Source organism: Archocentrus centrarchus, chromosome 3, assembly GCF_007364275.1.
Source record: "Archocentrus centrarchus isolate MPI-CPG fArcCen1 chromosome 3, fArcCen1, whole genome shotgun sequence".
In the NCBI taxonomy this organism is placed as follows: Eukaryota; Metazoa; Chordata; class Actinopteri; order Cichliformes; family Cichlidae; genus Archocentrus; species Archocentrus centrarchus.
The window spans coordinates 33,066,720-33,094,014 of NC_044348.1; the positions used below are offsets into that span (position 1 = coordinate 33,066,720).

At 42.4% G+C, this 27,295-nt stretch overlaps 1 protein-coding gene across 1 annotated transcript in view; it reads right to left on the reverse strand.

The window, feature by feature from the left end:
- Positions 1 to 900: 900 nt before the first annotated feature.
- Positions 901 to 27,295, reverse strand: part of adamts18 (ADAM metallopeptidase with thrombospondin type 1 motif, 18) — a 57,556-nt gene continuing 31,161 nt past the window's right edge. Inside the window, exons 15-24 of the mRNA XM_030726476.1 lie at positions 27,135 to 27,258; positions 26,603 to 26,847; positions 17,522 to 17,642; positions 16,671 to 16,797; positions 12,397 to 12,601; positions 7,847 to 8,041; positions 5,644 to 5,714; positions 5,297 to 5,462; positions 3,727 to 3,925; positions 901 to 2,822 (exon numbers count right to left, since the gene is read on the reverse strand). Of these exons, the coding sequence (XP_030582336.1) occupies positions 2,707 to 2,822; positions 3,727 to 3,925; positions 5,297 to 5,462; positions 5,644 to 5,714; positions 7,847 to 8,041; positions 12,397 to 12,601; positions 16,671 to 16,797; positions 17,522 to 17,642; positions 26,603 to 26,847; positions 27,135 to 27,258 (1,569 nt within the window). The 3' untranslated portion in view covers positions 901 to 2,706. The remainder of the gene's footprint in view (positions 2,823 to 3,726; positions 3,926 to 5,296; positions 5,463 to 5,643; positions 5,715 to 7,846; positions 8,042 to 12,396; positions 12,602 to 16,670; positions 16,798 to 17,521; positions 17,643 to 26,602; positions 26,848 to 27,134; positions 27,259 to 27,295) is intronic.

Sequence of the window (27,295 nt, forward strand, 5' to 3'; positions counted from 1 at the left end):
CACTCTGATTAGCTGAACGCTGCCTACTCTGCACCACTCTGTACTTAATGACTGACAGCCACCATTAGCAACCAGCTAATAGTGGGGAATATAGCGATTTAAGATCTGTACTTTTTTTGCCAGGTGTACAGACACACTGATTTACTTTCATTTTGTATGTGCGCTTGTTGCACCACCCTCAAGTGGCCCAAATGTAAATTAAGGCAGGTTTTAAAAGGACAATATAGTTGGACACAGAAGAGAAATATGCTGCTTTTCATTGGCTGACCGGTCTGCCGTGTTCACTGGTTAGTTGCTAACTTTGCTAATTCTTCCGTGTGGTATTATGCTAGTAGGAAAAGTGGGTATAACAACTTTTTTTGTTGCTGAAAACCGATCATGGAAGTGAATCTTCTTCATTGTTTTATAACTACAAGCAATAACTTTAACATTATAAATATTCCTATGAGCCACTGCAATTCACACTAGTTTTAATTATGGGACTGATTCATTACTTTTTTTTTGGCTTTCACAATTATTTATGTATGTATCTTGGATCAGGAAGCAGATAAAATTTTGATTTTTTTTTGTATTTTAAACAATATAATTTCTGTATTTTTTTTTTGTTTTAATACCATACAAGTGAACCGATAACGTTTAGGGATACAGTCCATGTAGGAATAAAATTTTAGACTGACAACAATTCAGTTTTTATCCTGCATATTTATATACATTCATTAACACAGCCAGCCAATCTTGGTGGGTATTTCCATAGTTCTCCCAAAGGGATAAGTCATATAGCACAATATCAAATGAGTTTATAGACTGTTTAATGCTAAATATATTAATAAATTGTATTTGTAGATTCTTTTTGCTAAAGAAACAACTATAAGTTTATTCCCTTCTGATTTCTGACCGATAAAGAATTTCTAAGACCGATATTTGTTGATTGTAAAAATAAATTATATTCCAATATTTTTTTCCTTTCAGACACACAAAACAGATCTCCATAACATTTGTTATGTGTAGATATGTATTTACTCATTTATGCTCCGCCCACCTCTGCTCAGATCAGCTGGTCGTTGGGTTTGTGGGGTTCCAAACATGTTGCCAACAAGGCGAGGGCTGCAGACTGCCCTCTGGTGGACAAACCGTGCAGTGTCATAACATGGTTGAAGGGTGTTTCTCCCTTCATCACTTCTTTCATTTATCTGCTGTTAGAAATGCATATGCAGATAGATTCTCAAATAGCCACTATCGGTCGATATTATCGGCCCGCCAGTAAATGGGTCAAATTCTTCATTCAGATTTTTGTCTGTTTTTAGAATTTGAGCCATTATGGTTTCATATACCTTTCATCTTGTATTAAAGGCAGTAAGTATGCTTTTTAATTTTATTATTTTTTAAAGAAATGTAGGTAAACGGTAGCATTTCTAACATCCTTTAATGACTAAACATCAATGCTGAGCATGTTTAGCCATTAAACGTGCTCAGCATCGAGCATGTTTAATGATGTGGATATCTAAATAGTTTTTAGATATCCACGTCTTTTGAGAGAGTTTGTTATGGTTCACGCTGTGGAGTAAATAATATTTTTCATGATTTCTTGTTATGATCATTGTGCAGTCTGTAAGAGAAAAAATAATTTTTTGTTGTTTTGTGCCCCAATCAAAACAGAAACCAATACTGTGAGTGCATCATCTCTTATCTCAAGCTCCACCCGCCACATCTCTATATTTTGACCAGACTTCTGTGGAGAACACACCTACACTGCTCTCTTTGAATAAGCAAAACCTCTTGCTATCTAGACTGCACCCACGCTTACCGAGCAATCATCCTCTTCTCTCCCTCTTCACCCTCCTCTACTCTCCCCCAGGCCTGCAGACAGCCTTGCTCATTATTCACCTCATTGTGGCTGTAATCGATAGAGAGAATGCAGTGAAGAAAAGAAAGACGGATAGATGGTGAAGTTATTTACCATAAAGATACAGCGGAGAGGAAAAAAGCACTTAAAACACAGCTGAATAGCATATTTTAGGTACACAAAATAGCACTGAAAATTAAACAGCACTGATATGAATGTGACCTGGTGTGATTCAGGTGTAGTAAACATGGCGAGTGGACAACATGTGAAGGAGAAGTGCAGTTCACTGGATTACTAACACCCCATAATGAAACTGAATCATGTGGATCCAAGGGTGACCAGCACAAAGCTGTAGTATGTCCAAACACAAATAACATATCCCAGTTCCACTGTACATCGCACAAAATGTAAAATCATATATTAGGACCCATAATAACTTAAACAAAGACATATGAAACCAGATGCCTTTAAATGTCCAACATATAACTAATCACACTATTGTTCTTTCCCGTTGTCCTGATGGCGTTCCAGTTTCAGGGGTTTCAAGAGGAAAAATACTCAACAAAATGACAGATATATATATTACAAGTCTTCCGTTTGGATTTTCACTGTCTTTCCAGTTTCAATGTGAGCACTGACCCGATGACACCACTTTGGCAAAAGAGCATCAGCAGCCACGTCGCCTTCCTGAACAGAGTCTGCGTATGTGCTCTTTTACTTCTTTACAAAATGCATTAGTCGAGTGCTCCAGCAACAAAACGCACACTGCTGCGCAGAGTCCTGTGCGTGGTGGGTATCTGCCCCTGAACGGCCTCTGTAGCAGTGCTGTCTTTAGATGGCGCAGACTCAGAGGTGTCAGAGCTCTACGGCTTCTTGCTGGAGCAGGACTTGCAGCACTGCTGTCCGTAGAACTTGTGGTTACAGACGCCGTGCTGAGGGACCAGGTGGCACCAGCTGAAGTGGTCCACACAGCGTTCTTCTTAGGAGAAAACAAAAAGAAGGGATATTACGTGTATTTTAAGTATAAGATATGAAGATATGTGCCTGAATGACTAATCATTTCAACACAAGTACACAGTGTGCTGATGTCACCATGTTAATATGTTCACAATGGCAATGCTAACATTAGCCTATATGCAGCATATATGCTAATGTATAATGATGTTAATAATAACTGTTACACACTTATGTGATGGCCTGCTAAGGAAAATGGGCTGGTACTTATGCAGCGCTTGTTATTACAAGCCATTCACACACACACACACACACACACCCACACTCATAGTGTTTTATTCTATGCCTTCAAGCACTAGCTATCATGCACGTAGTCACACTCCATTGGATGCATCAGGGGTAATTTGTGGTTCACTATCTTACCCAAGGACACTTAAACTGGAGGAGATGGGGACTGCGCTACAAACCTTCCAATTAGTAGACCAACCACTCTGTTGCCTGAGCCACAGCCACCCAAACAGTGGGGAACAGTTTAGCACCTTAACGTGATAATGCATACTAAAGTGTGTTATGCACCAGTGTGTTAGTATGCTAATTTACTAAATGGTTTAACATTATTGTCACCCTCTTAAAACCTCTAAAAAGTCAATTTTTTCAGGTTTTTCAGAAAAGACAAAAAACTGAACCAAACACTGAAAATATGATGATTTAGGCAAAAATAAAACTTTGGTTAAAAAATGACTTAGGCCATTATTTTAAGAGGGTGATGGTATTAGTCTGACGCTGACGCATGCTAACTTTTGCAAATGAGCACTTGTGCTGCTGCTCTTTGAATCTCAGTAGCAAGTCTCCACCCATTTCTGTAATTACGTGGCCATCATTAAATGATGCTGAATGAATTTGTTCTTTGCTTCCTCAGAGGAATCTACCTTTCAGTGTCGGTCCAGCTGCTGTGACCCGGCTGCCAGAGCGATGTGCTGGAGCCGGGGGAGCAGCCGGGCAGAACTGTGTGTTGCATGCCCTGGAAGTGACAGGCCTCTGGTGTGGCAGGCAGCCAGCTGCGGGGCGACCTTGGCGGAGACACTGGATGGATCGAGTCTGGACTCCTCCACCACAGGACACAGAGCACTGAGGCCAAGGCAGGAGAGAAAAGGCAGTGAGACAAAAAGAAAAGGAGCAGACGAGAAGGAGAGAGATGAGGCAAAGCACAGTGATGCAAATAAGAGGAGGAGAAGTTGCAGACAGTAAAAGCAGTTGTGATAAAGGGAGAAGGGAAGGGAGGGGAAAGAATGGAGGAAAACTCTGCGCAGAGACAAAGAACACATGAAGAAAACAAACAGAGCAAACAGCATGTACCTGCCCTCCAGCAGGTGTCAAGAGATATCTTCTCTGGTGGAATCATACAAGGATCACAAGCTTGAGATCAAGCGGAATAAGACCTGTACTATAAGAGGTTGCCCTTAAGACTTTTTGCATAATAGATGGTGTAACACATAGTCGACACAACCTTACCCCAGAAGACTACAAGAGTGGATCTTTTGGCCTATTCCACACAGTCAGTGTTGCACTGCTGGCTAAGAACTCTGCTACATCTGTGAACTTGCACCACCTACACTGTATAGTCAGCCTGTGAGGTTTCTGGGGGAAAGACAAATATAGGTGGTCTTATGTCTTGTAACGATTGCAGTTTTTGCCCAGACATAATGTTGCAAAAGACTCAGAGAGGAGCGAACCTCTTAAACAAAAACAGGAAAAAAATTTAATTAATTCAGAGACAGTGAAGTAGAAAATAAATCTGTTCTTTTCAGAGCAGGTGCACATATAACCCAAGTCTAGTCATTTGGGTTCAACATATCTTCACCTCTTTCATATCAGAGTTTAAATCTGCAACCCACAACGTGGCTTCAGCAGACACACGGCCGAGCCAGCGTGCCGTCTGAATGGATGCTGTTTGTACTGTAAGGAATCAACATGCTGGTACTGTCAACAATGAGGGGCTGCTCCAGGCAAACATCTGTTTCTTACAATGTATGCAATCACTTATGAATCTTTACTGTAACAAGAACTGTCACAGAATAACTATAGTTTTCACATCAGTGTCACGTATCTCATGACGTTACCAATCAGATTCCTAAAATGGTAATCCACGTTTAGTCCAAATTAAGTGAAAACTGACCAAAGTCCAACTCTAATTGAGGGTTGAGGGTGTCTGGTTGATGTGAGCTGACCCATACAAGCAGTAGTGTAACTTGGGTCGGTCTGAATAAGATTTAAGAGTAGATAAAATAAAATTTCCTGACATGATTTTGAACAAATGGATATAAAATTACCCTTTTTTTTTTCTTTTGGCACTGCCACTTTAACACATGAAAGTTGTAATCATGGTGTGTCACATATGGCAGAAAAGCTTCAAACTGTGAGGTTTTCAGCTTGAACACACACGCAGCACTAAAAGTCTTTGATTTAGACAGTTTGGGAGCAAAGCACAAGGAAATCTACCTGCTGCCAGGGAGAGGCGTACCAGCCCAAGACCACCGCACTTGAGGTTGTTCTTCCTGGGACCACCCAAGGCAGCTCTGGGCATGGGCCTCGGTTGCATCCTTGCTGAAGATCCATCAAAGGTTTGGCCATATTCCTGCACCTCCGTACAGGGAACGCCACGTACCTGTGCAGTAAGAGGACAGGCTATCTGCTCAAAATGACTCTTCCTACAGAGCTTCCCATTTGAAAAACATTGAAATTCTGACTCAGATGATAGTAAACAGATGGCACAGTGGGGTCTCAAGTATCTGTGCAGATCTATTAAAGTATGAGGGATGTCTTGGTGTGTAGTTGAAGGCACATACCCTCCCTGTGAGTCTCTCTCCCCACAGCGAAGCTCTCTTTTCTGGATGCCTGAGCCACAAGACCTGGAGCACTGAAACAGAGTGCAAGCAGGAGGGACAGTTTTAGAAAATGAACTCTGCGAGTGGTTGTAAGTGATGGGAGGGTTCCTGTAGCTACAGACACTGCAAGCTCATTTACTGTTGTAGTAATGGAGCAAAAAATACTGTATGCTTTACTGTGTAGTTTTCAATCATTATATATGATGAGCAGACAGTTTTGTCTGTGTTTTATCTTCCCAGCTTTGTGCTGTGACAAAAATTCACTCATCTTTAGCACGAATGCTAAAAAACTCTGTCTGTCTGAACTGAGTTATACATGGGTCAGCTGTAGATTCACTTAGATGGAATTCCTCAGTTTTAGAGTTGGTGATGAGTGTTGGAGTGAGCCAACACATTCAGCCTGCCACAAAGTAGCAAACCCAGCTAATCATTAGCAATTTCAGAAGGATAGGAACCCTATAAACTACTTATCAGTCCTAGTCATTGCTCTAAGTACAGAACCAGTCAAAGGTTTGGACACACCTTCTAATTCAGTGGTTTTTCATTATTTAAAAATTGTCTGCATTATAGATTAATACTAAAGTCATCCAAACTATGAAGAAATTCATATGGAATTATTTAGTAAGTGAAGAGATAGAGATGGTATGCACTGATGAGTCCAAATTTGAGATTTTTGGTTCCAAACAGCATCATGTCTTTGTAAGACACAGAAAAGGTGAGCGGATGGTTCCTACATGTGTAGTTCCCACCATGAAGTATGGAGGAGGAAGTGTGATGTATGGGGGTGATTTACTGTGACACTGTTGGTGATTTATTCAAAATCCAAGGCACGGCCAGCATGGCTACCACAGCATTCTGCAGCAACATGCCATCCCATCTGGTTTGTGATTAATGGGACCATCATTTGTTTTTCAGCAGGACAATGACCCCCAAACACACCTCCAGGCTCTGTAAGGGTTATTTGACCAATGAACAGGGTGATGGAGTGCTGCGTCACATGACCTGGCCTCCACAATCACCTGATCTAAAACCCAACTGAGATGATTTGGGATGAGTTGGAGCGCAGAGTGAAGGCAGCCAACAGGTGCTCAGCACCTCTGGGAACTCCTTCAAGACTGTTGGAAAACCATTTCAGGTGACGACCTCATGAAGCTGATTGAGAGAATGCTGAGAGTGCAAAGCTGTGATCAAAGCAAAAGGAGCCGACTTTGAAGAATCTGAGACATATTTTGGTTTGTTTAAGTGTACTACATGATTCCTGATGTGTTCCTTCATAGTCTGGATGATTATATATATATATATATATATATATATATATATATATATATATATATATATATATATATATATATATATATATATATATATATATATATATAGACTGTGGGACTGGTTGCAGAATCTCATCTTAATATCTCTCTGCACTGAGATCCTCTCATGATGACTGTCAGCACCTGGGGTACCAGAAGCTCCAAACATTGGCAGAGAAGATTTGGCAAGTTTTTCATTGGCGCAACCCACATACTCAACTCTGCTGCTCAACCCACAAATGCATTTTCCTTACAAACGTGGTTTCATTTAAGGGGAAACAAAAAGGCTTTCCAAGAGTATCGGATGTATTGCTAAGAAGCATTGTTACAACAAAGAAATAATCAACCAAAGCAAAATTTCCTTTTTGTGTTAAGTTTATATGGAGTCACTTATTTTCCCCAACCTGCCCCCTCTACTCCCAGTTCAGTTTGTTTGTGTCAGTATTATTTTCAACAAGCACAGTACGGGGAAATGAAGCTGAGCCGTAATGATAGTTCCACATGAAACATGTTGCATTTCATTCTATTCTGTTGAGGCTGCTGGCTGTGACACTGCTTTCTCTGTTCTATGATAGATTTCTCCCTGTATGATTGTTAAGTGTTTTTGAAAAATGGGCAAGCTAGAAAGAGGCCTTTGTATTCTTTATTCTGAGGGTCTGACATCAAAATAATGTTTATTCCTGATGTTTTATATAGTTGCAGGACACTACTTTTTCATCTTCTGCACCCTACTGAGACATGCATAGCAATGAGCAACAAACTGACCCACAAATAGAAATGTTTTGCCGCAGAGCTTTCCTCAAAATTCAGTTCACGTCCGCTTTCCTCGAGGATCATAACTCCTTTTTCTTTACCTCTCCCCAGGGAGTGGGGATCCACTGAAGCCTCTCGTTCTTAGGGCAACGCCGCAGGACACAGGTCTCTTGGGCTTTGGGTCTATGGTGCTGTCTGCACATGCTGTCGGGCACCACCACAGCTTTGGCCCCTGGATCGGTGCTGCGGCAAAAAACGCTCCGCTTCCTCAGTCCGCGGCCGCAGGACTTGGAGCACTGACGGTGGACAAGTAGGAAGTAAAAGTCATTGTGGAGCAAAAGTCAAAAACATAGATGATCCTCAGCATATTAATGATTCACTAAGCAAAGGTTTAATGGCCGTACGCAGATTACTTTCACACACATACACTGTAACTTATAGTCTTATGATTGGTTTAACCTTCAGCTTCCATCACATTTAAACATTAGGCCATATTAACAGCAGTTAAATCCTTGGCACAGACACTGTTAATGCATTCCTAATTCACCACATGGTGGATAAGCAAACAGAAGGTCACCGGTTTGATAGCAGCACATTATGGTCTGTCATTAAACGCAATAAACCAATAACTCTGGGATGAATGTGACCCCGACTCATCAAAGTCCTCACTAACAGCAGACACTGGTTCTGTAAACTCCGTGTGAACTGCAGAGAGATGGACAGCAGAGTCAAACTGCCCCACTGGGACTGAGGAACACAGCCATCAGGGCAGTTTTTCTGAGCGCACCGCATTAATTTATTAGAAAAGAGACACACATCTGAGCATCTACACTCACAACTACACACATCCCAGTTGTCCTCTTGTCACTAAAAGCTCCGATTGATCTTTTCAGGGACACTGGCCTTGTCTCTGCCTGACCGCAAACTGAACTCGGGCTGGTGTTACAAAATGGTACAAACACACAACCTGAAGAATGATGGCTGAATGGCAGCTGAATGTCCAGATTGTATAGGTCACATCAGCTAATCATCCTGGAACATTTGACAGACTATCAGATGTGCTGCCAGGCTATTAATATTGTATACAAGAATATGAGCACTGAAAGGCTCAGTCTAATGTGTGATGCACTGTAATTAAAAAGGAACCAGTCAAATCCATCATCAGCCAGATGACTAAATGATGTAATCAAACGCATGCCTTGCAAAGGGGGAAAAAAAAAAACACATTTCTGTGCGGTAAAAAATACTAATTAAAGAGAAAAGTGTTGAAAGGTAATTTGTCTCAGGCTTGTGTAGCTGTTTTGTTACTCATGGATGTATTCAGTTACTAGAGGAATACAGTTTATCGAGTCAATTCCTCTGGAGTGGCCTATCTGTACTTGTAATAGATATGTTTTATTACATTTGGTAATTATCATGTACTGTGTTCCACGTGTCCAGGTCACCTTAACAGAAAACTTTATAGACAATTATATCTCAATGGGGTCTGCCTATCTAAATAAAGGTTAAAAAAATCCAACAGAGGGCAGCAGAGCATTTGTTTGAGCTTGAGTGAAGCAACTGACAGCTTGAAAGGAAACTCAGTGTGTGTGTGTGTGTGTGTGTGTGTGTGTGTGTGTGTGTGTGTGTGTGTGTGTGTGTGTGTGTGTGTGTCTGTGTGTGTGTGTGTGTGTGTGCATAAGCACCTTCTTAGGCACAGACATGCAGAAATATGCCAATGTGCATTGACCAAACACTGGTTATTCTTTACATGAAATTAAGGAAAATAAATTAACTATGACAGAAAGCACTCATATCCTCTAATCCTATCAGTAAAAATAATGACTTAACAATGGAGACTAGGAAGAGACTATCGCTTTTTCTATTAAACTCATTTTAAACCGCAAATAAAAACAATGCCTACAGCACCATGGAAAACGGACAAGAGTAAATAAAATTTATGATGGACAAATTCCATGTATGTTTCATAGCCTTGGTATAGTGCACTGAAAATATAAAGTTAAGGAAAATGCATTTGTGGGTTGAGCAGCAGAGGCCAGTATGTGGGCTGCACCCATGAAAAACTTGCCAAATCTTTTCTGGCAATGACAAACAGATTATTCTGCTATTGACTCTTGTTTGGAGCTTCTTGTACACACACTGTCATCACTGGAGGCAATCTCAATGCACAAAGATACCAAGATTCTGCAATCAGTGGTAATCCTACATCCCCACAGTCTGGGACCGAACTCTATCCTCCAAGATGACAATGCTCGTCCCCACAGAGCGAGTTTATCAGACACTACCTCCAGAATTTGGGAGTGGAAAGGCTGGAATGGCCTGTTTGCAGTCCTGACCTCAACCCCATTGAACAATTGTGGGATCATCTTGGGTATGCTGTTTGTACCAGAGTGACCAACAAAACCACACTGGCTGATCTGCAACAAATGCTGGTTGAAGAATGGGATGCCATCCCACAGCAGTGTGCGACCAAGCTGGTGACCAGCATGAGGAGGAGGTGCCAGGCTGTTGTGGCTGTGGATGGTTCTTCCACATGCTACTGAGGCCCCTGTTTGTTAAATGAATAAACTTCTAAATTGCCAGTATGTCTTGTTTCTTCAGACTTCAATCATCCAATCCAATAAATGACACCAAACTGGAGTCAAAGCAGAATAAGCTGTTTGACATTGGCAAGTTTTTCATGGGTGCAATCCACATACTCAACTCTGCTGCTCAACCCACAAATACATTTTCCTAACAAATGTGGTTCCATTTAAAGGGAAATAAACAGGCTTCTCAACTGTACAAGATTTATTGCCAAGAAGCATTGTTACAACAAAGAAATAATCAACTAAACACATTTTTTTACATTTTGTGCTATAGAAAATGTATGCTGCAGCCATGCTAGCAGCTCTCCAAAGCTGCGTAGTACTACTTTGTTCTAAATGTGAAACAGTGACATTTTCTAAGTGGCAAAACAAAACCCAAAGAAAAGCTAATTTGGAGGCCTTGCCCTAAACTTTTATCCAAACACCATGAGTTATCCCTGACCAACATGATAGACAATGCACAGCCAATCAGAACTTGGCATTACAGGCTAATCAATAAGGCTGCCGCATAGAACTGATGTTACTATTAACAGACTTTTTTTTTAACCTAGAAATTTGGTATTCCCCAGCTTCTCACTATCTAGCTGCTGCCAGCTGTTCGGTGACCTAGGTCAGTTCCTACACTGTTAAAAAAACAAAAAACAAACATATTCCGGCAGACGAGGTGCCAAAAAATTCCTTTAAAAGAAAAAAAGGAAATTTAAATAAAGATTTTAACTGGCACAGGTAGGGTTTGAACTACCAACTTTCCAACCATTAGGTGACATGCTCTACCCCCTGAGGTACAGTCAGGCCAGACGGCACCATTATCCCCCATTGGTCTCCCATCCAGTACTATCCAGGCACAGCCCTGCTTAGCTTCCGGAGATCAGAGGCGATCAGGTGTGCTGTAAACTGTTTTGACAGTTTATTAGTACTTGCGGATGTTATACACGCCGTCCATTTTCTTCTGCTTATTCGGGGCCGAGTCGTAGGGGCAGCAGCCTAATCAGAGAAGCCCAGACCTCTCTTTCCCCAGCCACCTCCTTCAGCTCATCCAGGGAGACATGAAAGCATCTCCAGGCCAGCCGAGAGATATAATCTCTCCAGCGTGTCCTGGGTCTGCCCTGGGGCTTCCTCCCAGTAGGACATGCCCGAAACGCCTCATCCAAGAGGCGCCCAGGTGGCATGATCTTGTTCTTTCGGTCACTACCCAAAGCTCGTGACCATAGGTGAGGGTAGAGACGTAGATCTACCGGTAAATTAACAGCTTTGCTTTCACGCTCAGCGCTCTCTTCACCACGACGGACCGGTGCAGCGTCCGCATCACTGCAAACGCAGCCCCAATATGTCTGTCAATATATCTCCTTTGAGGGAATCTCCACTTTCTCCATTTCAGTCAATAATGGTCAAGTACAGCCAATCACACCACACAATATGATCCCATGATTAGGCTAAGCTAATCAGGTATGCAAAAGAGGCTGCATCTCATTAGCATTAGCAGACTGAAATCCTCCATGTTGTTTACTCTCCACTTCAGATAATACAGCCAAAGTGTCCTAAACATCCAGGAATATGAATATTGTGCTGCACATCTTTGAAGAGTAAAGAACACATACACCACATTTTGTGGCTCAACTCCTTATGGTTTTGGAGTCTACAGACCAGAAAGGTAAAACCTCACGGACAGATGTCCAGACAGACAGTGTATTTATTTATACTGCGCCAGAGGATAAAAATTCCATTAGTAGATCGGTGTAGAATTACAAGTCACTAAATTATTTTATTGATGGCACTAGTTTGATCTGTTAGGTAGAGGGTCAGCAAAGTTATTACAGATCATCCTGTGGGGAACACGAACAGCAATAACTAGTGTCACAGAAATCCATTTAGTAGTTGACAAAATATTTTCCTTTTACCACCAGTATGAACATCCGTAAAGGTCAGGGGTCTCTAAAGTCACTGGGATCATAAATGTCAGTACAAAAATTCACAGGAATGCATCCGAGGTCAAAGTGGACCGACTGGTAAGTCAAAATTAAAAGCCGCGCTGTTGTGGTTTTCAGATGCTGCTGCAAACCTACCTGTGACCACGAGCCGGTGCTCCATTCTGGTGGGCAGGACTGGGTGTGGCAGGGCTGGACTTGAGCCGGAGAGATTACAGGGCAGAAGGAGTGCGCCACCACCTCCTCCCTTTGATAGGTCACCTTCCTAATGCAGCGCAGCGTCCTGGTCTGTTGACCTCCTCCACATGACCGACTGCAGGTACCCCAGTCTCCTGGTGCCCAACTGTGCAGTGAGAAACATGGAAGGTCTGCATCAGTCACTGCTCAAAGATAGAAATTCAGTTTTATTTGATTATATTTTATTTCAGTGCCAGTTCAGTACAACAGTTGTCTCACAGAGCTCTATATTCTAAGTTTAAGACCCTATGATATTAAAAAACTGACAATCCCCTTTGACGAGGGAGGAAAAACTCCCTTTAAACACGAAGAGGCCTCCAGCCGAACCAGACTCAGGGAGGGGGGGCGGGGGGCACACAAAGACTGAAGTGCTTTGGTAAAATAGCAAATTATATATCAAGCCAAACTCAAACCAACCATATGACTGAGCTACTAATCAGGACATCCTTTTTTGTTGTGTTTATTCTAGGCCCAGTAAACCACAATTACCCACTAAAATACAAGCAACTGCCATCACACCAAAGATCTCAGAAAAATGTTCATTATCGCGCTGGGTGAAATATTCCTTTCCACCCTGGCTGCACCAAAAAAAAATGTGGATTCATTAAAAAGTAGAGCTGTGTTTCAAAACAGGTAAACAGTGATAAAAGAAGAGAGATGAGACAAGAATATACAGCCTATATTCTCATATCCCTGCAGCGCCATTCATCTGTCTTTAACATTGTATTTGAAACTAAACAGCATTTCTATATATGACTCTCCATAACAGCTTTTCCAAGTTCCTCAAGGCCAACCACAACATGCAACACTTTTTCTTCCCCTTTGGCTTGTTTGTTTTGCTCTTTCATTTCTCTTCTCACCTGTTCTCTCTGCCCTCGTCTTTTTACTTCTAATCCCTTTGCTCTTTGTCCTTTTGAAATCCTGCTTCACCACTGATGAAAAGCCTCCTATTGCTTCTAAAATAGTTTCTGTCTTGGCATCAGGGTTGCAGGGGGAGATTTCAGCAAATGAGTGGTCTGACAACCACAGACTTTGAAGAGGAAGATGGAGAGATGGGCAGATGGCTATGTCCAGTTCTGAAATGACACGCTACCACAAAGACCGTTCCTCTGCACCACCGACCTGCTTTGGGGGAAGAAAAAAATGCTTTCATTCTCGTTCAAACGCCACAGGCAAATGAAGCTGCAGGAATAAACTGCAATTTGGAAATGGGATAGATGTGAACCAGTGGGACCCAAAAGGATTGGCTTGGGATTTTTTGGCTTGTGGACTGGTTTACTTTTTTCCACACTGTTTTTCCTGGCTTATAAATAACAATATATCATTGGGGGAAAGTGGCTGAAGAGCCACTCCGCTTCACTGCAAACCACCACTGACCTAGCTGTAATTTGTATCTCTAAAATGTTTCAATAGCTGAGGTAGGAAGAGTACAGTGCTGCAGAGGAGGCTCTGAAAGCTCAACTGTGCATTTTCTGGTACTTGTATGGCTGCAGACCAGGTACCACCAGTGAATGGAACTTTATTCTAATATTGGAGGCGTGTGGTTTTCTTAAGATCCTAAGCTATTATATACTGTAATCCAATCCTCCTTAGCAGGTTGCTTGTATGGTTTAATGTGTCTGGACTTCTCCCAAATATATTTAATACTTTTGCAAACACATCCCCTCAACTGTGTCCCTCCACTTGTGTCTTTACATGGCCATTCAGTGATCCCTAGATGCTGTTGCAAGTAAAAATAAGGAAGCTGTTAAAAGTGCTGTTTTACTTTAAAGTTCTTTTACACTTAAGTTTGCATTTTACAGTATTTTTCAGTATAGTTTTTGAGAAAGTGGTAAATACATATAGGCTCTGGCTGGTGTGTTCATACATCTTTGAATTGATTTGTTGGTATATATGCAGCTGATGCACAAGCTGGGTTAAATGCCTCTAAAAGGGGACTCTTTTTCCTAACTTCAAGCTTACCTGAATGATTATTACTTATTAAAAATCTCCTTCTCTCCCTGTTTTATGTGAAACTGCTGCAACATCACAGCCCAGCATCCCCACAAAGTGGAGAGAACAGGTCTATGTGGTTCAAATAGATGAGAGTGAAGGGGTGAAGCTGTGTGTGTGTGTGTGTGTGTGTGTGTGTGTGTGTGTGTGTGTGTGTGTGTGTGTGTGTGTGTGTGTGTGTGTGTGTGTGTTGCGTGTGAGGCTGGGAGCATCAGGGTGTGTGTGTGTGTGTGTGTGAGATGGGGGGGCTGACTGGCTCTGCATGGCTAGATTGGCCCGGCCCCATGGGAATCCTTCCGTCTCTGCACAATAAAACATGGATAGGCCTGTCAGCACCCGAGATCCACGTCACAGAGATAAACAGGCACTTTCACATTCCCCCTCCCGCCAGACTCACACAAATATACACACACCCACACACTGATGCTCACACACACACACGGCGCACATGCATCCCACTTCATTGTCAATTTTTCTTTTCTCTGCCGGGCTCTTGAATGCGTGCCCATACATCCCGGAGGTTTTAATGCAGTCATTAAAGCTTTCATGCTGCTCACTCAACTCAACTCGCTTCCTGTGTAGCATCCATAAATTGGCCCATACCCACAACCATCTGAGAAAAAGTGTCAGCTACTGTAGATAATAGAATCCACGGGTGTCAAACTTCTTTATTTTCCTGCATGGACAAAAATTATTTATCTGGACCATACCATTTTCTGCACTAGGCAAAAAAGAGGCATATGGGACACGCAGAAAGGCTGTTTAATAGCTTTCACCAAGATAACAGAAACGGTACGCCCAAGATTAGGGGCAGGAAATGTCCTCTCGGGTGGTGGGAAACTTAGTGAGGAACAGAGGCTGCATGCTGGAGGTGTAACTGATAGCTGTCTGGCTTGTTCAACCCCTGACACAGGAGAAAGTTCAGTCCGGACTTGTTGCAGCATGGCTAATAGTGAACAAAATAACAATATCATTAAGATCAGAGAAGCAGCTTATTTTTCTACTTTTAGAGCATGGTTTGAACCAGACATACATCATTCTAGCATCATAGATTTGGACAATGAATCATCAGAATGTATGCTGCCTTTCTGTGTTTGCATGCTGCTTTTCTCTGTGTCTGTGTTTGCATGCGCATGACTGAGTTCTCTCTCTGAACCCAAGACACAGTTCCTTGCCTGTTCTTTGGAGCAACGCTGTAAATCAAGCTAGCTCAAGTTCCCTAAGTCAAAGGCCTACATACTGTAGGGGAGAGGCCATTTATTCAGCGCTGTTTCAACTTGTTACTCCACTGCACTATTGCCTGGTTTCCCCCATTGCTTGCTGCACTGGTCCCAGATTGAACTGTCCCTTTTAAAAATGCATGCCATTAGGCTCAGTGTCTAGACCAAGGAGATAAAACACAGCCATGATTTTGCTACTGAGAAATTCAGGAAGCTTTGGGCTAAGTATATGAGAGGGATGATGTGCACAGAAAGCAACAATCATTCTCAGCTAGCTTTGATGTCGCCTTCCTGTTCTTTAGCCTTGCCCTTTTTTATTGTTCTCTCTTCTCCAATCCCCAAGGGTTCCCCTTAACATATGTCATTGTGTAAAAGTCACTTTAAACTATATAAATACATATATATGTATATGTATATGTATATTGTTTCTTTTTTTCAGAGGCCCTAATCCTCTTGCATACAGTATAGCACTTTTATTCCATACAGTTTTAGGACTCATTAATAGACTAAAACAGGCTCAGTTCAAACTAAATGGCTTAAAATGAGAGAATGTAGGCAGGCATGTAGACGAGAGATCAGTTGCCAGCATTTGACAATCACATGAACACACAGCTGGAGAAAACACTGCAAGGCAATAAATAGTGATCCAAAGGAGCACACGATGCAGAGGGCTTTCATTTGTTTCCTCAAACAAAAAAAAAAAAGGAGAGTGAGCTGAGAAAAGACGAGGATAGAGCGACAAAAAGAAACCAGGCTGAGCAGAGTGCTAGCTAGCCACAGCAAGTAGACCACAGCCAACCTCTAGCCTGCTACAGGTGTGTACAGTATGTGTGCACCTATATAAAAAAAAAAACAGCGCCCTGGGTTCCTGAAAATTTGGCAGCATAAAGACACATGCCACATATCCCACAGCCAACTGTACACAAAGACATGCTTTGACCCCCCACACACAGTAGTACTTACTATGCAGGGCAGGGCTGTGTGTTGCAGAGATGGGAGCCCAGTGCTGGCCTGGTGTGGGGATTACACATGCTGGAGTTGACCTGAGCCTTCTGGTCCTGCAGACAGATAGCCTTGGTTGAGATACGACCTGGTGGAGAGACAGAAGCAGTGAAATGACATACATCTCGCAGGTAATTTGTCATCTTAAGTGTTCTTTCCTGCAACGTGGATATATGCAAAATTTGTTTTCTGTCATGAATCAACACATAAAGCATACAGGATGTCTACATGACTGCTGGCTGTTGCAGCACCCAGAGGTAAGATGAGTGAAGCTATAAAAACCACACACAACAGCCATCCACTGATAAGCAAGAAGAATAGCAGCTGCTGGTCCCTTGGGAGAAAGTCAGACAAAGGTGCTTTTCATTAACCTGAAACAGTGCATCAGAGTATTGTACACAATATTGCACACTACAGAAAAATACAGCCACAGACAGAAAAATCAGACCTATGCACACATAAAACACACTTTCTTCCTATCACTTATAGCACATCTGCATACATTTCTACCTCTCATTTATTGTAAGTGACTATATCTCCTTAGGTTGTGTTCCTATCCTAAGATTTTAAAACACTGGGGCTTTTATTTCAAATGGAGATGATAAAAAGAATGCTTCTTGGTTTTGGTTGTTGATTATCAGTTTCATTCATCAATAGACAATTTGTTGTCTTTAATAATTAAGCTAACATTAGCTTCATTAGTTTGTTGCAGTTTCGTGATGAAGTTCATTTCATTTACTCTTCCCAAATACAGAAGTCTTCCAGTTTTATCCAGGCATCAGCAGACAGACATACAAATAAAAAACTCTCACCTCCAGCACAGGGAGCAGAACAATCCGAGCGCACCATGCCCCAGCTGTAGTCGGGCTTCTTCTCTGTGCGAGGCAAAGTGTATTCCCACACCACACCCGGGTTCTTTCCCTGCAGAAGGATCTATCAGACAAGAAACAGTCCGTCAAAAAAGGTGTCAGCTGTGTGGAGAGAGGTTATCTTGTACCCTTTATTTATCAAACTGCAAATAATCCACTAGGCTACAGCTGATTTTCCCCAGCTGTTCAAGGGAGTGACACCAGCAACTTTGAGTTCCTTCCTCAAATCTCCAAGATACCCTATATACCTTAATTCAGAGAATATAGCATTACTGCATACTGAACAGAAAGAAACAGAAAATTATCAGAGGCTAAATTTAGCATTGTTTCATTTATAGTTTCAGCACCAAGCCCATGTACTCCTCCTTCAGCTTGATGGCTCCCTTCACCTCCAGTGACCACCATCTAGTTCGGGGATTACCACCATGACAGGCACCAACCACCCTGCAGCCCCAGCTCTGAGCAGCAGCCTCAGCAACGGAGGTGCAGAACATGGTCCATTCGGACTCAATGTCCTCAGCGTACCCTGGAATGTTGACGAGGTTCTGCCGGAGGTGGGAGTTAAAGATCTCACGGACTGGGGTCTCTGCCAGGCACGCTCAGTACGCATTTAGGTGCGCCAGGTCTGTCCATCATCCTCCCCCACCTGATCCAACTCACCACCAGGTGGTGATCAGTTGACAGCTCAGCTCCTCTCTTCACCCAAGTGTCCAGAACATACGGCCGCAGATCTGATGATATGATTAAAAAAAATTGATCATCGACCTGCAGCATAGGGTGTCCTGGTGCCGTGTGCACTTATGGACATCTTTATGTTCACTGTTCATTATGGACAATTCAATTCAATTTGACCCTTATGGCAGGTACAACAGGAACAATTTACCCTGCCTGGGATAGAGTTAACAGGCCTAGGGAGGGAGCTCAAGGGAGAGTGCCTGGGGGATGGGCCTTAGACCATGGGGCCCAGCCAGGTGCAGCCCGAAGAGGAGCCACGCTTCTGTAGGCCCACCACCAACAGGAGACGCCGTAGGGGTTGGTGCAGTCTGTGTTGGGTAGACCGATCCCCAGCTATTGAGACTGGCTCTTGGGACGTGGAAAGTCACCTTTCTAGCGGGGAAGGAGCCTGAGCTAGTGCATGAAGTTGAGAGATACCAGCTAGATATAATCGGGCTCACCTCAATGCACAGCCTGGGCTCTGGAACCAGTCTCCTGGAGAGGGGCTAGACTCTGTTTCAATATGGAGTTGGCTCAGTGAGAGGAGGTGGGTATCCTTGTGCCCCCCCTACCCGACTTGCTGCCTGTCCATCGAGTTTTCACTGGTGGATGACAGGGTCATTTCCCTGCATCTCGGGAACGGGTTCTGACTGTTGCGGTTATGTGCTAAATGGCAGTTCAGAGTACCCAGACTTCTTGGAGTCGCTGGGCGGAGTGCTTCTAGTTTCTTTGCTGTAACAATGTTTCTTGGCAATAAATCTTACATCGTTGGGAAGCTTAAATGGTGCCACATTTGTAAGGAAAATGCATTCATGGGTTGAGCAGCCAAGTTGAGTCTGTGGGTTGTGCCCATGAAAAACTTGCCAAATCTTGTCTACCAACAGCTTACTTTTTGTGCTAAGTTTATATACTGTCTTACACAGTCTAAGCAAAAGCAAATGTACCCATTTCTTATGAACTCCACTGCAAAAGACCAAATGTAAGACAACTGATTAGGTGACAGCCTATTTTGGTCATTCAAGTTTGTTTGAGCTGCTAGACAGACTACCCACTAACAAGAAGACTCTAGAAATCTTAGGAAGTGCTTTATTCCATCTCTACCCCAAACTGCATGAGCATACTTTCATTTGTACCATATAGCACTGAGGGACAGTTTCCATTTTCTTTTGTGAGGCAGCTCCTTTTTCTTTTTACCACATAGTTTATACGGCCCAGTGATTCTGAGCTACCTCTTCTGCACAAGAGATTTATTTGAACATTCAAGTCAGGCAGAGACTAATGGATGAATGAATGCAGACATGCCCATTACATGAGAAGCATCAGGCCATCATTAAAACAACCCCATGAGAATTCCCTGCTGTGGTGGAAGAGTTTTGCTTGACATGCATTTACACAGTCAGCTCATAGTGTGTTATTTCAAACCATTTCAAAACACTGAACTGGATTATGTTCAGTATAGCGTTGTCTCTTTTGCATCCAACCACGGTTTAGTTCAGGTTGGGTAACTACTACTCCTCAGCCCATTTGGCAACATGTATTAAGTCCACCTGTGACTCTTGACAAACATCACAGCCTATCAGCATCCGTGATAACGGATTTTGACAGCTGTATTTTCTTTGGGGTATTTCCGAAAGTTTAAAGCAATCTACCATCAACCGTTCAACGCCAAGTCCCTCCTGGGTTTGATCCACATCAAACAGTTCCACTAACTTTAGAAATAACTCTGCTTGTTAATTGTTCTTTGCATAAAGTCAGTGAGTGCAAGACAGGGGAGCAAAAGGAGAAATGTTTACGTCAAGAGCAAGCAGCTGTCTATCAGACAAATATATTCATATGTAAATTAAGGGCATGCAGACATACACAGATATAATTACAGTGGCAGCAAATTAACATTCACCTTTTAACATTAGGATGGGGCAGATGTGGTTCTGATTTCACATTTTGTGGCACATTACCAACACTAATTATCTATCAGTGGACTACTTAAAGGTACAGTGTGTAAAATCTCACCGCTCGTAGATTGCAGACTGCAATCAGCAGGACCTTACCCCTCCCAGTTCAAGCCCATAGTCTTACCTATGGTGGCCACTGAAGGATAAACAAGTTTTTGTCGGCCAAGAGAGATCAAAAACATTCATTTTAGATTGTACCCCATGACATGGCCGACCAGCGTGTTTCTATCACTGATACAAGTCGAGTTGTTGAGGATATCCTGAACTTTTCTGACGGTAAGCGCTGCTGTTGGCGTTAGTGAAACTACCTTTGAAGTGGATCTTGGACTGGAACACTTAGCAAATAAACTTTCACACAATGTGAGAATATAATCAAACTGTTTATCAGAGACACCCAGGCCTAACATTTGTTGGCGTAATGTTAAAACCAGCTATTGTTTAGCCGGCTCGTTGTCAGCTGTCCGGAGATTGGAGGATCGCATGTCTAATCTGCTGGCAATAACTGCGACATTATCAGGAATAAATACGCACATTTATGCATGTTTTCGTGTGTTAGACTTCAGTTCAGGAGATGAGGTGAGGAGGACGAGGACGAGGACGAGGTGGAAATGAGGGAGGAGAGAAAGCAGTGGTGGATGAAGCAGATGAAGAGGAGGGGCGGGAGACATAATGAAAAAGAGATGATGAAAATATACATTTACAAATGGTCATATAGTTTTTGGAAGAGCTGTTTGTGTTCTTTAAATGAAAAGTAACTTATAAGGCATACTACGTATGTGGCCGGCCACATACATGAAATATGATTACCTCAATCTCAGTCACTTAATCCTAGATGGTGGCAGTTACCACACCCACTCCTATGTATTTTTAATGGATTCATTCTTAGTTTATGAGAATGCATAAACAAATTACTTATTGTCCCTTAAAAAAAAAAATATCAGCATTGGCAGTTTCTTTTTAGCAATTAAACCACCATCAGGCTGCATTTTTGCTATCAGCCACTCTTAACTATTACCTACGAGTCAAATCACAGTTTCCTAATTGTTTAATTTTAGAGTGTCTCGCTGAAGTGATAAAACTGTAGACTCCACTAAACTGAATAAGGGTTGACTATAGTTTAACACCCACACATTTCTTTGTTCATGCTACTAACCCCAAACAAGCCCAAACCCACTGCCATGAAACAACTGCCACCACTAACCGCACCGGGACACTGTGCTTATCCAAGCAAACCGACTTTTAGGAAATTTCCTGCTCTTTCACCAAACAAACACCAGTGATGCGAAGCAGCGGCTACAAAAACAACACTGGCTAGAGTTTTTATAGTCACTTACACGTCCTTGAAGTGTTCAAGCATCTAAATTACTGATCTTTCTTTCCTAAGCCATCCACAGTGTTTAAAACATCCAACCAACCACAGTGTCAGCGTGTCTGCCAGAAGAGAGACTTTCTATCAAACAATAGTTTCAGACATATTCAAATCTGTCTCCTCACCAGATCCTTCAGTCTTGTTCATCTGCAGCCAAAGCTCAAGTTTTCACTGACAACTAAACCAAAAAGAAACAATCATTTACCTGTCCATATTTAAACCAAAATCAACAACTTTCTGCAATCAGTCACAATAGCAGCGATGACTTCATGCTCGTTCTCATTTCATGGACAGAACTCGCACTGGCCTTGTGAACTCCTCTGTAGTCAAAGCAAACTTACAGCAGCAGCAAAATATTGCCTCCATTTAGTCACAAGACATGAGCATCGACCCAGACTTTACAGGAGCCTGATCTGCACTGACACACTAACAGCACAAGGCAGAGGGCTTACTCAGGCGACCTCCTGCAGGTGTGTTAGTAAGTGCATGTGAAATTTCCACACTATTCAGAAGCAGTAGCGATGATACCAGCAGGGCTTGTTGCTGTGCTAACAGATACAGCAGAGGAGAAGCTTTCTGCACATAAAACAAGTTTGCCTTGACACAGCGACCACATCCTCCACCACCAAATGCAGTTTGGCACACAAAACAATAAAGCTTTGAGTGGTTGAGCTGTTCATTTTTCACATAATTATTTTTATCTAACTTGCAAATTTTCAGCCAGGATCTTTTCTAAAGAAAATTTGCACTGATAACTCAGCTGGGAAAGTTTTGTGCCTATCTGTTTATTAGACATGCAACATTGTCGCTGGGGAAATGAATGAGGTCTTATCTTCGAGAACCGGAGACACAAAATAATTCATTGCACTTGCTAACAGTATTAAAATTGCAGTTGGAGAAAGTGTTGCTGTGGCAGCTGATTAGCAGAATTAAGATTTAGATTGCCCACAAAGCTTTGAAATAAACTCTAATATGCTTGAAAAACAGCAACACGGGGACAAAAATACAGAATTGCATTCTCGAGTGATAAAACAGCGTAACGTGGCACTGAGACCTCTTTTCTTTGGCTTGGAGCAGGGGAAATGTTTATTATCGTCTTGTGAATGGCTCGACTTTCAGTGGCTACAAATACTTTAAGTTGTGAAACTAATGTGAGTCTAGCTTCCTAGAGTGCGACAGCAGACCACAGAGTGTCTTGGTTTTCACAACCCAACAATCACACCACTCATCAAGTCAGCTGGGATGATGATGAATTACAGTGCGGTGGACTCAGATATCAATCTCGCAGTGTTTTGTGCTGGACTGGCATGACCCTGCCTTGCCATACCACAAGAATGTCAATTCCAGGGGGAACAATTGTACTCGGTACTCACCGAGTGCTCCGGAAGCAGCCGTATGTTATGTCTGTTCCTTCCGCCGCCTCCTGTGAGCTACTTCTATGCCCCCTTCCGTCATCCTCCCTGCCAGCTGAGCAGCTGAGCAGATGTGAACACCTTGTCACAGTTTACCTCACACTCCTCAACATTTGTTTTTCTTTGAGTGTTTCAAGCTGAGTAAGAGTCTGCAAGTGATCCGTGCGTATATCCTCCCCCATGTGCTCTCTCAGCTTTTCTGTGACAGCAGCAGTTAAGGAGAATGTGTGAAACAGATGACGATCTAAAGAGCAAAGAAACAAATTTCCATCATTTGGCTCTTTGACTTAAAGTCCCCGTGCCCTGACCTTAACTCCTCACGTCCAGAGTTCAATTGCAAAATTCTTAATCTTTTAATCTCTCTCTCTATCCTTCGCTCTCTATCAACCTCTTTCTCCTTTTTGTAATTACGAGACATACTTAGAGATTATGCTCGTGTCATCTGCAGATCAGCTGCATGCTATCAGTGAGTCCCCTGCTGGACAGATGTATGGCTGAGACACAGAGACAAGCAAGAGGAGCACCATCAGACTCCACAGAGACCTTTCTCTGTTATCATTTATCAATTATCATTTTTGGTTAATACAAGATGGGGCACATTTATGTCATTTTGGCTTTTTGTTTTTGTTTTTTTTTTTGTTAGTATGACACCACAATCAACCAAAGATAACTGTTTAGACATTTTAAATAAACCTTTTGATCTGCAGGCAAAACTTAAGTTTACTGTTTCCAAAATGTCTACAGTGATCCTCCACTGCTACAGTCAGGAGGTCAGTCTGTAAACTGATGGATATGATGTGTGACAAAGACTCATTTTACTGTCCATCCATCCTCTTCCGCTTATCCTGATCAGGGTTGCGGTGGGGGGGTATCCAAGCTGACACAGGGCACACCCTGTACAGGTGGCCAGCCTGTTGCAGGGCCAACACAGAGAGACAGACAACCATTCACACCTATGGGCAATTAAGAATGACCAATTAACCTAACCCCAGTAACTGCATGTCTTTCGACCGGAGTACCCGGAGGAAACCCACGCAGACACAGGGAGAAGGTCTTCACCACCACCTTTGCCACCGTGCTGCCTCTGATTCTGAGCAGGGTCGGGCCTGGTTAGTACTTGGATGGGAGACCACCTGGGAATACCAGGTGCTGTAAGCACAGCTTATGGCCATACCACCCTGCTGTGCTTCTGTTAACTGTAATTTCCCCACTGTGGGATCAATAAAGTATCATAATCATCATCATAGTTATGAGCAATTAACTTGCCAATAACAATCTCATCATAGTCCAAAAAAAAATCCTATGGCTCACATTCCACTCAGAGCAACATTTACTTTCATTGTTCAGTTATTCTTACTGACATTCTGTGTTTACAGCTTACTGAGTGTTTGCAGCTAGTTTTGGATACTTTGTTGCTGCAATTAAATATGATAACTCTAACAGTCTCTGCTATGCCATCGTCAACGATCTCACAGAATAACTGATCTCATAAAACCATATCTTTTGTTCATTTTGTGAGATAAAAATAAAACAATTATTTAATTGATCCTGGTCTCTGTGATCAGCCCCACAGCACAGGCCAGAATAATAATAATATCTCCCTTTGCCCTTTGTTTCCCCTTGTTTTTATCTCTCTCTCTCTCACTGATTACAAACAGGACAAACTGCTTTTCTTTGGTGGAACGCAGCACAGATGATCTTGTTGGAGATCAGAGTCTTTTGCCATATCAGCAGCTCTGTTTTGCTACAATGTGCCACAGAAGCGCTTTCAGCTAAAAGTTAATGCTAGAATGGATATGTGCTCATATTGTCAAATGCAGAATGTGGATTTTGCAAGAATTTGCAATGTAGACCATTTTAAAATTTTGTCTATCACCCACTCAGCTCATGGACAAACTCCTGCTTGGCACATGATGCTAAAATGTTTTCCATTCTCTGCCATCACTGATGTACACATAAAGTAGCTGGTGGTGGAGCTGAGGTGTGTGTGTGTTTTGTTTGGTTTTTTTTTTCCATTTTTGTTGGTTTTAGGTCTCGAATTGAAGTCCTGGGAACCATGGATATTTGTACAAAATCATTTGCTTACCCATCTAGTAAATAGTGAGATATTTATATGAAAATATTATTATCCAGATGATGGAAAAGAAAAAAGATGGGGTGGAATTAATTTTCTGAGCTTAAAAAATATCTGTACCAATTCTGATGGAAATCCTTCCAACAGCTGTTGAAATGTTTTAGTCTTAAGCGAATTGATGATCAATCAAATAGTCCAGCAGTGCTGCCTCTTTAAGCCAACCATGACTCAAACTAAGATGCATGCAACTCTCTGCTTTTCTGCAAGCTTTCAGCTCACAAACAATGTACTTTTCAAATGCCAACTACAACACCGATTTCACTAAATTGCCCACAGACCAAAGCCTCCTTCCAAAATAGCTGCGTAAACACTTTGGAAATATCACACTGGTATTCCTCTTGGATTTACAGGCCAATCATTCCTGCTTTAACCGCAGTATTTCAGTAGCCCAAGGGACTGAGGGGAGACTAGCTTTTACATGAATGTCACTCCCCCTATGGTTAAAAAAAACCTGTCTGGTCTTCACCTGGTTTTCACTTCTGTTTCACGGCTGGAGTTCAAAGGTGAAGAGAAAAATAAATGCTTTTGCTGACAAAGCTATGTGAGAAGAACATCCTACACCTCCCACCACCATTCACGTAAACCTCCGAATGACTCGGCCACTTGTCGAATATTAGTTTTACTGTCAGGAGGACGCCCCTGTCCAGCATCACATTCTGCTACTTTAGGACAGGTAAAGAAAGACCTGTACTCCCCCCGAAGCTCTGGTTTCTAACACACCACTGAAGACAACCATAAAGCAGAAAAATGGACCACCAGGTCATAAATCATCTGCTTTACTGTGCAGAACATCTCACTCCAGGTAACCATCTGATTCTATATTTTTCATCCCCGCCTCCTAAGGGCAGCTCACATTAGGATTTTACTCGCTCTATTAGCCTCAAATCATAATGCAACAAAGCACAGGCTCCACATCCACATCTCTGAATGTATGCAGATGGAAGTTAAACTGGCTCTGCATTTTTTTTTATATTTACCCTATTTATAACTATGTTTTCCACACTAAACAAAAGTCTGAATACTCATATGCAACACTAATGGAGCAGCAACATTGTTACAGAGGCTAGTTAGTACCAGTGTTCTCTTTTTGTGTTGCTAAATAAAAATGTGCTAAGTGTTTATTTTTTTTATCCTCATGTTCTTTCATCCTCTCTGTCACTCAGGTCTGTACAGAGCACCGCTCTGCACCACTCTGATTAGAGCCTTTCCACAGCGCCCTCCCATTTCTGACATAACCAGCCACCCCAAACAATTAATTATTCACAGAAGATTTGCAGGAAGCTTCAACCAGCCTTTTTTTTTTCTTCCATAGCACCAAACTCCTTCTTTCATCTAAGCCTCATCGTGTCCAAGCATTAAATAAAAGAGGTGTAGCAGATCCGCCAAAGACCCCTGTCACTGTCAATTGCCATAAACGGATGTCACCCAGCAGTGGCGGCTTACTTCAAACACCAGTGTCTCATTAGTAGGTCCGGCTGCATACAGGCTCTCCGGCTTGTTGAAAGAGCGCTGATAGTCGAACACGGTCCCACCAAAGTGGAACTTCCCTGGCCAGTCCACAGTCCAGTCCCCGGTCAAGTAGTACTTCTTTTTCAGGGAGCGGACAGCCAGGTAGCTAGTGGAGACTTCCATTTCCTGAATGTGAATACTTCGAGCCCCCGCTGGAACTGTCACCACGGAGTAATACTCTGGTTTCAAAAAGAGAAGGAACAACAGCCAACACTAAATCATTATTAACTATCATTTAATTATTCTATGTAATGTTTCATCCTATCATCATCCAACTTTTACAATGGCTCAACTTTTTCTCAGGTGAGTCAATCCATTATCAAGTGGAATCATGTGCATGTGGCTATCTTTGGATTTACTCTTCATCCTTGTGTCTTTGGTTAAGTCTTCTTTTGTCTCGTATAAAATACTCAAGTGTATGCCACCCAACATGTACAGACACACTGTTAGCAAGGACAAAGCTTACCGTTAGCGCGGTGTTGCAGGATGTACTGGCCCTTGAAGAACTTACAAGTGGAGTTGTCTCCGTTACAGACTCCACAGGCATCCAGAGAAGCCTTGGAGCCCAGAATTTGGTCACAGCCTACACCCTAAGCACACACACAGTAACACACACACAGTGTGAAG